We start from the raw sequence: 13,776 nt of genomic DNA on the forward strand, positions 1-13,776 counted from the left end.
ATTGCAAATGTTAACAAGTCCATACAGCTCGTACAATTTAGCAATGAGTTCATAGAAAAAGAATAGAGTAAAAATGCTCAAAGAGAACCAAAAAAAAAGAGATGGCCTTACAACTGTATAAAATCCACCTAAGAGTTATAGTAAAAAGACATCTGTGGAAAATACTCAACTCAGTCCCAAACAGCCAGCAAGCAAATAAGACCAAAACAGACAAGCCTTTGGCAGACGAGTTTGAGAGTCTTAATATGGCATTACATTTCTAAACAATCCACAAAATATATTATATGGCATATTCATATTAAATACTGCAGATCTGATGCTAACAACACTTTAGCCAATAACAGCAAGATGGAACAAGCTAAGGGAACGCTGGTGTATCACAACAGTGCTCAGGGAAAATGCCATCATCAAGTCATGCTTCAAAAGCAGTACTCTGGAATTCCACACCATCATCTATGGAGCAAAACAAAATTCTCCAGCTTCTCAGGGATGTGCCCTGCAAAGTATATGTTATGATTCACTATTACACGAGCAGCAAGACACTGCAATGTAGTATGATTTACGGGCTGGATTAAGTTTTTTGCTATTTCCTTCTCATCCAGCAAATCACTAGCAGTCTGTTTATGAGAGTTTGTGGCATCAAAGTGGGAACCTGATTTGATAAGAAGGTTCATGATGTCTGGATGGTTGTTCAGTGCAGCAATGTGTAATGGACTGTTATTATCAGAGTCTCTGACATTTACATCAGCACCACATTCCACCAGGATAGCAGTAACTTGTAGAGAAGGGAATTCACAAACAGGGTAGCGGCCCACACATGTTGTATTGTTGTCAACAGCCAGGTGAAGTGGACTGAAATTATTCTGCCCTCTAGGTTGAAGTTTAAGAAACTTGTAAATAGTCTGTTTCTTAAAATGCTCCTGTTCTGAGCTGCAAGGTACTTTCTCCAACAAACAAATTAAATGTAACATGATAGAAATGGCTTTGTTCAGCTGTAATGGATCAGGAGGACACTGAGTTTGTTTCATAGCTCGTTCTATTTCAAGCAGACTTTTGCACAGTATACCCATGAGATCATCAAATACGACAGTAGTGCCTAGCAGGCCTTTTGCCCTATCTTGCAACATGAAAGAGAAAAGTTCAGCAAACGATAGTAAACTGCTGGCTGTCATAGGACTCAGTGGATCAAGACTGCTCTGCTGCATGTCCAAAGCATATTTCCATAGGTTGATACAACGCTCGAAGTTTCCAGAGTCTGCATAGACAGCACCTCTGTATCTAATATAGTATGACGTATCTGGGTGAGAAGGGCCAAGAATGCGCTCTCTAATTAACAGTGCCTGCATTCTCATCTCATCAGGGTCTGCAATAAGATTTTCTAGATCTTCTGAGCTGTTGACCTCTTTAGCATAATCATACGCCATAATTAGTGTTTGTGGCACAGGTTTGCTCAGGATATTAGTCCTATCACTGTATCTCATTTCCATAGCATGTTTCCAATATTTCAAAGCTCCAAGCAGATCTCTCTTTTTGTCCACAAATGTTGCTCCTAGAAGTTCCAGAGCATTTATGCGCTCAGCTTTACTGGTCTGTACATGCTGGGTCAGAAAGTCCACGATATTTGTGTGGCCTGTCACACTAGCTGACAGAAGGGGAGTCATTCCATAACTGTCCTTTTCCATTTTAGCAGAATACTTGAGAAGCATCTTCATGATGTCCAGACTTCCAGATTCTGCGCAGTCATGTAAGGCGGTGTTTCCTGCATGAGAAGAAACACAATTATACAAATTGCATCACGTTATAGTCCAAACACCACACCATGCTAATAGTTAAAAAAAATGAATACTTGTGATGGTTTGAAACTGTCTTTTTTAATTTTTCCTTGCAAAGTTCAAAACAGAGAAAGTGAAAGAATGTAAATAAGTCACTATTGGGTGTAAGAAAGCAAAATAACGATTGTTCTAAACACTTCCATTGGATAGATAGAAATGTTTAAGAACTATTACCCAAAACAAAGTAGGCACTCTGCACATTCTGCGTTCGGCAGTGGGGGCAGTTGCTGGGCTGTCTGGCTGCTGTTTCTTCTTCTCTTCTGGCTGAAGATAACACGTACTGACCTTGGCAGCTAAGTTAACAACTTTCTGCTTAACTAACTCTGCTTCTCTGTCCAGGGGGTCTGGGGGGGAAGCTCCTGGGAGAGGGAGGCCCCTTTGGGAGGGTCCCCTTGGGGGGAAGCAAAGGGAGATCGGTTGTGCTTTTTCTGTTGATTGTATATATTTGTGAATGTTGTGAATTTTGTATATTTGTACATATTCATTGCATTTCATTGTAGATTTTAGACTCTGCTTGTAAATACAGCTTTTCATTTGCTTCCAGACTGGGCTAGCCTGGTTATTGTTGGTGGGGGGGGAATTTCAGCTCACACCGACACACTTTTTATTTTTGGCGCTCCAACTCGGGGCTCGATTGCTTGTGATTTATTTCTGCTCAGATTAGGAAGCAAAATGAAGCTGTTTTGGATTTTGAGTAATTTTATTTCCTCTGTTATCAGTGTGATTGTCTACAGATGGGCTGTTTCCTGCATGATAGACAAGATTGTGAGATATGTGGCATATAAGTCGTTTCTTTGGGTTAAGAACAAGTTACTGAATGTTGGTGAATTCTGTTATGGTCTTATTGGGCTAAGAAGCTATGGTAACTCAACTATGGATCTGCTAGCAGACACATATGAGTTTGTTACTCCTCTTACAACTACAGAGGGTCTTTGTAACCAGTGGTACCCTAGATATCTTGTACTAGCCTTAATCTTAAATTTGTTGCTTCTTGGAATAATCATATGGCTACTGATAGCACTGTGTCAAGAAAGACATAAGGCTACTTGCTCTTCCAACTCTGCTGTGAATGTGAAAACCAAGCCAGTAAATTTGGTGGCCACTGTAACCAGAAAGCGTAAAGGAGCTGCAGGAGGAGATGCAGATGCTGCAGGAGATGGTGCAGATGGAGATGAGGGTCCTTCTACTCAGGGTCCCTCTGTTAAGAAAGATCCTTCTGATGAGGAAGAGAGGGTTAGCCTTAAAACTCTGGTAGACCTCTTGAGACCCCACATGGATGATGGAGATGTAGGTCAGTATGTAAACCCTAGTAGATTAGCAACTGCTGGTAGTGCCTCTGAACTCAAAGAAATTCAACGGAGGATTAAAATAGGATTATGGGGACAGCGACCTCAGGATGATGATGATGATGATGAGGATGACATACAGTCAGCTAATGCACCCAGACAGGAAATTAGACATGTGAGAAAGGATTACATCAGAGGAGATAATGAGCCAGTCCTGTCTTGGCTAGCCAGGTGTTTTGATATGGGAGCCCCAGCATTGGTGGTAGGTGACAAGTCGGCCTCTCAGTTGGGGATGCTCTCAAAGGATACAGGCATAGACAGGCATCTAGGCAAGTGCATTGGTAAAGTTTCTCTGTGGGCATGCCTCCTACTGGCAGTCTCGCTGAGGTACCCCAGCATAGATGATTTACCATGGAACCCTAAGCCTTGGACCACAATAGCTGAGGGAATCAAGCGTCTGAGAGAGTTTGCTGTGAGAGAAGTAATGTATGGAGATCATAAGACTCTGAATCCTGATGAAATTCCTGTTGGAACAGGCCTTGCCAAAAAGCTCATTAAGCTTGCTCCTCCTAATTATGCTACTATTCTGGCAAGCAGGATTGTGGCAAGAAATTATGGTGGAGCACCTCCTACTGTTGGCCATTTCACTGACCAAATGAGGCAGTTGGAGGATAGTCTTGCACGTACTTCTTTGGTTTCAGCCATTGAAACTCTGTCTGGAGAGATAAAGAATTGCATGAAAGAGCTGAAGGAGGAACTTAAAACCTCCATATCCAACTTGATGAAGGGGGATGATTCTGATTCCTCTTCCTCCAGATGGATACAAGCTTCAGCTGTTAGGAACAGACGTGCTCCAAGGAGGCCATTCCAGAATAGGTCAAACCAAAACAGACAGCAGAGGCAATCACGTGGCAGTATCTGGATAACTCTGCGTGATCAGTTTGGTGAGAACATGAACAGATGGGATGGTCAACCAACTTCTGATCTTTTCAAGAGGTTACGGGAGCTGCAGAGTGGCAGATCCCGAGGTAGCAATACCAGGAGGGTAGCTGTCGCTTCCTCAGTTTCCCAGAACAACTCTGATAGCTCCAACAGTGATCCTAATTCTGGTGCTGGACGTTGTGCCAGCTGTACATGTGGAGGTAATCCCCACCATTAGGGGTGCCCTGCCTTCCGCCAGGGGGAGGTAAGGGATAATGGAGATAACAGAATCTATTGGGATGTGTACATCCAGTGGCCTGGCACTTCAAAATTTCAGAAGTACAGGGCCTTGGTTGACACAGGAGCTCAGTGCACCATAATACCATCAAATTATCAAGGGGGAGAATCTATAACTATTCAGGGAGTCACTGGTGGATCTCAAGAGTTGTTTAAGATAGAGGTTGATATAAGTTTAACTGGGAAGCAGTGGAAGAAACATACTATTGTAACAGGTCCTAATGCACCTTGTATTTTGGGAATTGACTTTCTGAGAGAAGGGTGTTTTAAAGACCCTAAGGGTTACAAATGGGCTTTTGGAATAGCAACTGTAGAAATTGATGGAGGAAAATTGAAGTTGTCTATCAGACCTGAGCTGTTGCTGGGCTGTCTGGCTGCTGTTTCTTCTTCTCTTCTGGCTGAAGATAACACGTACTGACCTTGGCAGCTAAGTTAACAACTTTCTGCTTAACTAACTCTGCTTCTCTGTCCAGGGGGTCTGGGGGGGAAGCTCCTGGGAGAGGGAGGCCCCTTTGGGAGGGTCCCCTTGGGGGGAAGCAAAGGGAGATCGATTGTGCTTTTTCTGTTGATTGTATATATTTGTGAATGTTGTGAATTTTGTATATTTGTACATATTCATTGCATTTCACTGTAGATTTTAGACTCTGCTTGTAAATACAGCTTTTCATTTGCTTCCAGACTGGGCTAGCCTGGTTATTGTTGGTGGGGGGGGAGTTTCAGCTCACACCGACACAATACTTCAAAACCCTTAGCATTTTATAAAGCAGTTCTGACACAAAAGGCTTAGGTGACAAGTCAAAACTTTAAATACCAATCTGATTAAATGCCAAGGCTATCAGGCATTTATACAAATCAGAACAACTGGTTTTGGTTTGCTTTGTTGGTTTTTTTGTTTGTTTGTCAAGTAAGTATGGCAAATCAGCCATTATTCTATGAATTAATCTACTAGTCCACTAAAAAAAAAAAACCACAACACTATATTGTCTACAGTGACAGGAGTAAACAGAAGCCTAACACAATTCAGCAGTTAATCCAAACTAAAAATCAACATAGTATCTACTCCTGTATTTAAAAAGCTGAAAATAAGTAAAAGAAATTTTAAGCTAATTATCTTTGAGAAGAAGTTTTCCATGGGACACATAGGAAGATCAAACCAAAGTATTTTTATAAAGATGTAAATTATTATTTCAAAATAGGTCTCATTAAATTTTCTTTATCCATTTTCAACTCCAAAATTATCTGCAGGAACTTAATCACATATAGAAAATGGATAGTATTACAACATGAAATACCCATCAGAGAAACAAAATTGGACTGCAAATGTTTTGGAAATCACTGTGCTTCTCTGCTAGAAAGTGAGTGCCACTATCTTGTATTGCTAATACTGCTTACAAAAAAATTCTATTTGTTTAATACTTTACTATTCAACATTACCTAATGACTTACTCTAATTAAAAACAGCAACAAAGAAACAGAATAACTCCACCTCCACCCCTCCAAAATCATGCAAAAAAATCAATGAATGACAAAGGTATGGCCAGTTGGCACCATAGCTTCATGTTTTACTCTTTTGTTGCAGACACCTACACGTCAAGATGAACATTGCAGGAACACTTCTCATGTCACAGAATTAATTATCTAACTGTCCAGTATTACAAAATCTTAGAGTAGAGGGTGGGAATTCAAATTTATAATGAGGCCATGCCTTTCTATGTCAGAAGCAAATAATTCCAAAAGAAGACTGGTAGCTTGTGACATGAGAATGAAAGAAAATGAAGCAATGAGACAAAAATTTATTTGACTTGATTTGCAACCAGTCAAGTATATTCACTTCCTAGAACTACAAAATGCTTGAGCATATTCCTAAGTAGTGAAACTTGCATCAAAATTTAGTAGCAATCTGATATATTATCGAAGATCTTTAAATATAAGAGAAGTTACAAGAATTGAAATGACTGACCAGTATATGTACCTATTTTTACAGCATTACAGACAAAATGAATCACTTTATAAAAAGTGAAGCTGTTCTTGTAACATTGACTTATTTTTTCTAAAAGAGGACTTGAAGTAATAAAGTCTTCCAAGAGACTTAATATAAATGTATTACTACATACAGGCAAAAATTGACAATGTGTACGAAAAATTTTATCCACTATGTTTAGTATGCTAAAGATATGTTTCTTCTTCAAGAGAAAAAATTGCAAAGTGCTGCTAATGTCAACAAGTTCTTTTAATCTAGCTTCCATTTGCTGTAATGAAATAATTGCTGTCTTGCCCACTGAAGTACCTCATGAGAACTTTTGTTACCAAGACTACCAATATAAAGCATGCTGTTAATAATTTAATTTCAATGTAAACTCCTTTTCAGTTGACTTTCAAGAATTTATTCATTTAAATCATATCTCCCTGATTTTGTTTACAGACATTCCTACGGAAGGTGTTTTCACAGAGAGTCACACAAAATACATACAAAACGCACCCTGATCAGAGTGCCAAGACTGTGAATCTCTCTAATGTCCCTATTTCTGGGTCTGCCCTCTGAGTAACTTGCGGCTAAGGGGAAAAAATGTTTACCAGCAGTATGCCATATAAATGACAATACTGAAACTAGCCCTTGATATATGTATATAATATATATAACCTTCATACAATACCCACAGAGACAGGTCTGTGCGTATCTATACTTTCCAAAATGGGGAAGCAAAGCTAATAAGGCTTATCCTCTATATTATTTTACAAGCCTATTCTAATCAAATACTGTGCTTATGGAATTTAAGAACAACAAGGTTTTGAATAACAGCTTTAGTCCACATTTTCAAAATGTATGAGTCTCTCCAACTGATACAGTAGCATGGGGGATCAGAAACGACAAGTGGGCAGAGTTTGCAACCAAACATTCCTGTGAAGATCTCAAGAGATACCTAAAGGAATGTCTTGTGAAGCAGGTCTTACAAAATTTCCTAGTACTCAGGAGAAGAAAAAAAAAAAAAATAGTCTTTTGGCTAGCCCATGAGTCTACTAACTACAGAAGGACACAGTCAGAGAAAAACATTAGTAAAAATCACAAATACCACTTTAAACAGAAAGAGACCACATACTGAGCAGCTGAGCAATGGAAAGATTTCTAAGTTGTGTAAAAAAAAAAAAGTCTGCCTTTCAAGTAGATATTTTGGAAGAGTTCTTATTCCCTGGGCTATTACATTCAGACCATCCTAGCTACCAGCACATGGCTATTCTGAACACTGTAAGAGAGTACCACTCTTATTCATCTGATCACTGGCAGACATGGCAATGCGGCAGAACAGAAAAGTGCATGTAGCTGACACACATATCATCCTCCTCATCCAGTACAAAGGTAGGGCTGTAATTTATTTAAAGTTTACTTCTACGGTTCTACCTCCCCCTGAAAAAGAAAAAATCAAGTTCCAATGCTCTAGCATTATCCACACTGTTCTTCCAAGAACAGCATAAAAGCTTTAAGATACTTAAGAGTGGGGGATTTGGGGGAAAAAAAAAAAAAAACAAAACCACCAAGCAACAACACCACCACCATCCACAACTTGCCATTTGAGGTATTATTATATACTAGTGAAGCTTATTAAGGTTTGTTATTTTTAATCTGCAGCTTCTTAAACCAGGAGTAATACACAAAAGATGCTTCTGAATTAGGATGACAGTGGTGAATTAACTCTTAGCATCACTTTGGCTGATTTTAGCTTTTCTAAACAATTTTTTTTAAATAATGAAATCTGTTTTCCACAATTCTGTGAGAAAAAAGCAACAACCTTCTTACCCCAGTTGCCAGGTTCCCCCCCCCCCCGCAACTAACACTGCTCATGTAACCTAAACCATTTTTTAATAAATCTTGTTTATATTCTGTTTTCTATGTACTTCAGAAAAGTTTGGGGAAAATGTGGAAGTTCAGATCTGCAAAACAGCAGAAAGACAGACAACTAAAGACTTGTTCATCTGGTCATCTTTCACAGTATAGCACTTATCCACCCTAAACGTCTTGTTACCTCCTTCACCATCACCACCTTCTACAAGACAGTGCCAGACCTACACTTTACCTAGGTGTAGCATCCTACCTGACTCAGATTGTGAAATCTTTATGAATACCTTAGTAATTTCCCAGCTGTACTCTTGCACTTTCACAACTATTTTTCAAGAACCTCTGCATTCTGAATTTCTGTAGTCCAAAACACAGTTGCAGGATTCTGCTTGTATTTTAGGCATAGGATTTCGCAATATATTTTCACCTGCTCTTTGACACTCTGCCTCAGCTGTCATCCAGACTTTCAGATGGCTGTGAACTTACCTACTTTGTCATCTCAAAGTATCTGTATTTTTTCCCCTAGAACTGTCAACATTTCAAAACATTTTAGTTTCTTTCCCAGTTGCAGATTTTCCTGGGGTTTAAAATGTGATTCAAGTTCTACCCTGCAATATGAAAAGTTAGTGGAAAAACATGAGGAATAGGTAATGCTGACCTCCACATTCATGTTTTTAAGAATATTATCTGGAAAAGAATTTATAGTAATCTCTCACAATAGGATGTCCATTCAAATTACACAGCTTTGTTCTTATAAGGAGCATTGTAATTTTAAATGCAGCAAAATTTACAGTAGCAAAAGCTTTTACATTTTCCACAGAACAGTAGTCCTCTCTTCACATAGCCCAGGACATGGCCTGTCTAAAAAAGGAATTCACATACAAGGGCTGCAACAACTTTTACTGCTTGCAAGCAGAGCACTCAGGTTCTTTCTATCTCCCAGCTACAAGCTCAGACATGCTGTCAACTGCTTAGTACACAGCAGGAAGAAGTAAAAACTGAAAACAACACACTGAGGGTTTCAGGTAGAACATGACAATGAATAATGGCTACTAGGCACTCTTGCAAAACAGAGTTGAGAAGGTTAGTTGTCAAGCCTCGACCACTGCAATGTCCACACTGTTGCAATACTTCAGGCTACCAGTTTTGATCAGTTCTTCTGCCTTTCCACAGCTGACTCCGAGTTTATAGTACTTTCTCTATTTCTTTACCTCACTGATGCTTATTAAATAACTTCAGTGACTAGATTGTTTTATGATGTCAAAAGTATGCTCATGTCGTATCAGAGGTGATTTCAATACACGAAAAAATAGTCTGTCTAGTTGACCAATAGATACCTACTACATATAGGCATTTATATACATGGTAGTTCAAAGTCTAAAATTAATTTTCATGTGCTAAAACATATGTGATCTAACTTACTTAAAACTGAATTTAAATAAGGATCAGTTATGTGCCTTGCTGCAAGTCAAAGTAAAGGAAGCAGAGGGAAGAAGGAATTAAAATAATAAAGAAACTGAGAGCAGCAAGAAAATCCTCAGGAGTATGTGCACTAGTAAAGTGATAGTAAGAACCTGTAAATCCTACTCCATAAACACAAAATGAGGGGGTAACAGAGCAGGAGAAATACACTTTTTTTCTGTTCCACCAAATATTAACCAGAGCTGCTATGCTCATACATATCATATACAGGGTGAGTAAAATTAGAAGACAATAGAGACATTATATTTAGCTCGTTATTCCAAGAACCCTGTCTAGAAGAATGATATTTTTATACTATCACAAGTCCACGATGATTCATAAGCAACCATAAATCTTTATAAAGATTTATTTTGTTCTGCCCACTTCTATGACAAATCCATAGTTTAGCTTTCTTTGTATTAAACCCACGTATCTGCATGATTTGCTACAAAAAAGGTATATTTAACTGAACAGCATTTTCAGAGATTATTCTCTGTATTTGGCACCAGTAAGCTAGAGAAATAACTGTAATATACTATTACAAAGGTAATTAGCCAACTAGGCAACAGAAGTATTACACCAAAAAATATTTATTAGTAGAATAATTTTTATATAGTTAATATTTTGGATATATAAGTATATATAGTATTTTTAATGTAATTATTTATAAAAAAAATAAGCTGCTGAAATACAACACCTGTCTCAGTGAGCTACAAAAAACCCAACCATATCCTGCAATAATCGGTATGCTTTTCAGGCAAATATCACACCCACATACAACCTTGATACATAATAAAAAATCAAAGTGGTTAAACCAAGAGGTCCATGTAATTACGATCACAGCAAAAATAACAAAAATCTTCACTTTGATAACACCAGGGTAAAGAGACATCTGCTGAGATTTGTACACTACTGTAAACCCTGTTGGGATCACAGTCACCTACAACCTAATTTCTTTAATCCTAATACATGTTTTTATTTACTAACACTGAAAAAAGTCCAAAATTATTCAAGAATTTGGAGGGAGAAGGCGAGGAGCAAAACGGTCATTCATTTCCAATATAGACAATAATTTTTCTTCTTTGTGCACCTTTCCATGTACTAATCTTACCGGCACAGGTCAGCACATTCGGTTTGTTGAAAAATATTATGAAAAACAAGAGCATACACCCATATGTATTTATACACTCATACAATCTGAGTGTTTTGCTACACCAACCTGCTACAAAGAGAAGCTCTCAGCAGGTTTATTAGCTTTTCGCACATGCATAGATGTGACATTTCATATGGTGAAGTCTTTTCAAGAATTAGAAGTTGAAGACTAAAATGTAGCTATTTAGAATTAAATTATACAACCCATGTGTACATTGGAAAGTTAAACAATAAAAAAATAACTAAATACACTTTATCTTTTAAGTCATTTGCTTCAGTAGACTAGACAAATATTTTTGGAGTTCCCAGAGAAGTGAAAAAAATAACTTACCTTTAACACTTTTTCTGTTAACATCAGCTCCTTTTTCGAGTAAATACTGAGCAATTTCTTTGTGGCCTTTGTAACATGAGATCATCAAGCACGTATGCCCATGACGGTTTGATACTTCCAAGTCTGCTTTGTGCTCCACAAGATATTTTACTATTTCGAGGTGACCATCAAAACAGGCAGCTCGCAGTGGCGTTGAATTTGTCAGAGTTGTATTGTTGACAGATGCACCGTGATCTAACAGACACTGGACCACCTTCAAGTGACCCGCTGCTGACGCTGCCCATAACGGTGGAGCCCCCTCAATGGTCTCACCATCAAAGTTTACTGAACCACCAACTTCTATCGATGCTGAGCAATGCTCCAGCAAGTACTCTACCATGTCAAGGTGACCATAACGGGCTGCCATCAGAAGTGGTGTGGCACCATTGGTTTTCTCTGACAACAGCTGGACTACCTCTTCTCTTGTTTTTCTTGCAAGTAACTTGGAAAGGAGCCGCAGCTTGCCATCACGAGCTGCGTTGAACACTGCTGTCTTTAGATCCATTTAGTCTGTACCTCTCTGCTTTTTGAAGGATACACACCTGCCTTTTTCGGAGTTAAAAGCTTACTAGAAGCACACAGCCCAAACAGTGTCCCCAGCTTCTTCTCAGATCAGTTGGGGTAACACGAAGATTCTGAACAGGGTGCTGACCAGGCACACAGGCTGTGCTTGTTACAAATCTGCAAGAGAAAGAATTCTGCATGTTTTCCCCTCCTACAGGTAACCGCAATTGTATTTGTCTATAGCTATACCGAAAAAAACAAAGTGCTGAGGTGCACCGATGTCCAGCGGTCTTTCTTGGGATCCCCCCGAGTTTCCGTGGTGGCTCTGAGGAAAACCACTGAGAGGGAGACAGCTGATCGTAACAGCGCGCTATCCGCAGCAGCCGCTGAAAAACCTTCTTCCCCTTTGCAGCGTTAAAAGCCGTACCCTCGACTTGTTCTGAGACGCAGCCTAAGGAGAGACCCCTCCGCTCCCCTAAAGAGCCCCACAAACACGCATCCCATGGGGAGAAAGCCATGCGAAGGAGACGAGGCACGCTCCGGCCTCCGGGCTTTGGCCCACACTCGGGCCAAAGAGAGCCTGAGCCCGCCTTCCCCTCACGGCCATCCTCATCGCGCCCTGAGGCCCGCCGCTCCTCCTCAGGGCGAGCTCCTTTCCTCACCCTCCCTCCCTTCAGGGCCCTAAACCCGCTCCCGGCTCCCTCACGGCCCGCCCTGGCCTCCCCGTCTGCCCGGAGTCGGCCAGAAAGGGTCATCGGGCTGCAAGTTACCTTTCCGCAGCGCTGTGCCGCAGCCGGCCTCGCCAGCAAGCACTCACCATCACTGCTTCCTGCAGAAAGACCATCACCGCCATGATAGCAGGCCCGCACTATCTAAATCTGCCCTGCGCGCGGGGCGGAGCGCCCGCCAGCAACTTGCAGCGGGGCTGCGGGAGGGATTACGCCGCCGCTCAATGACGGAGGACAGTGCGGCAGCTGGCCGCTAGGGGGCGGGCGACAGCACTTCTCGGTCTCACCCTGCTATTGCACGGGCGGGTAGCGGGGAGGGGGCGTCGGGATTTGTCGTGAGGTTTGGGACGGCTGTGATAGACCCCACGCACACGAGGATCACTCACTCTCCGCCTCGACCCTCGCATGGCGGGCAGCAAAGGCCCACGTGGCAAAAGAAACCATGTGTAAGCCGCATTCATTAATAAATTTTGGGAGGAATATCCGATTTCTGCAGCGCAGAGGATGCTGTATCTCTGGACAGCGTCGCTGTTGGTCGTAAAACTGGCTTTTTCTGACGTTGCATGTGGCTTGCTGTGGGCTTAACACATAACAGTTGTTCTGTTCCTATAATAATAAAAAGGGAGAAAGATCCTAAAAGAGATGCGCCCAAGCAAGGGAATATAACTTTACGACCAGATGCATGATCTGCAAGCCTCAGGAAGGAGGAACACCATACGTTAAAGCTAAGTTCTAGAAGCATTAGAAATTAACTTGGGCGTTAATGGGCAGTAATTCAGACTTCAATTTGCAGTGCCTCACTCCCCTCTCTCCCCCTTTTCCCCCGCTCCCGAGCCTTTCCCCGCTAACAACTGCAACAAGCAGTTTGATTTCCGAAACAAAAGATCACAGCCTGGGTTGCCCTTTGCACCCTGTCCCAGCGAGGTATATAGACTGCTGATTGGTTTGTCTGCGTGTCTCGGAAACAGAAAGATGAAAACAAAATGATGGAGATTTAGAGAAGAGCAATTAAGGAGTTGGTGGTATTAATTTATGCAGAGAGATTAAAACATTTAACTGTATGTCAATGCTAAATTAGAAGTAGGGAGTAAGAAAAACAGAGAACTTTCCAAAGAGGTGTGTGTAATGGAGGAATTATTTGAAGCTTTAGTCATTTTTTTGCTTCAATCAACAGCAATTGGGAAGAAAATGAAGGGGAGAAAGCACAGGCTTAGCATAAAAAATAATTTTCCAGTACGGAGGCTCTGTCAAGACAATTTAGAAGTTGTATGCCCTCACTTACAGGGTCATTTGCAACAGGGCAGTGTAAATTGTGTTAAGTAAGGTATGTAGGGAACAGTTCTGTGCTGGAGAGAACATGGAGATGATGACCTGACAGACCTTTTCCTTTCAG

General features: G+C 40.7%; 1 protein-coding gene across 1 annotated transcript; it reads right to left on the minus strand.

Moving 5' to 3' along the window:
- Nucleotides 1–443: 443 nt before the first annotated feature.
- On the minus strand, nucleotides 444–11,656 carry FEM1C (fem-1 homolog C). Its single transcript, XM_054398090.1, has 2 exons — nucleotides 11,113–11,656; nucleotides 444–1,759 (listed from the first exon to the last, which is right to left on the minus strand). The coding sequence occupies exons 1-2, from the start codon at nucleotides 11,654–11,656 to the stop codon at nucleotides 450–452; spliced, it is 1,854 nt and encodes a 617-aa protein (XP_054254065.1). The 3' UTR covers nucleotides 444–449.
- Nucleotides 11,657–13,776: the final 2,120 nt, after the last annotated feature.

This window comes from Indicator indicator, chromosome Z (genome assembly GCF_027791375.1).
Source record: "Indicator indicator isolate 239-I01 chromosome Z, UM_Iind_1.1, whole genome shotgun sequence".
NCBI classification, from domain to species: Eukaryota; Metazoa; Chordata; class Aves; order Piciformes; family Indicatoridae; genus Indicator; species Indicator indicator.

What these genes read in the sequence shown, in the direction of transcription:
- FEM1C (XM_054398090.1), bottom strand. Translation starts at nt 11,656, where the DNA reads ATGGATCTAAAGACAGCAGTGTTCAACGCAGCTCGTGATGGCAAGCTG. An exon ending in TAACAGAAAAAGTGTTAAAG is followed by an intron (nt 1,760 to 11,112) that starts GTAAGTTATTTT and finishes CTTCTCATGCAG; the next exon opens with GAAACACCGCCTTACATGAC.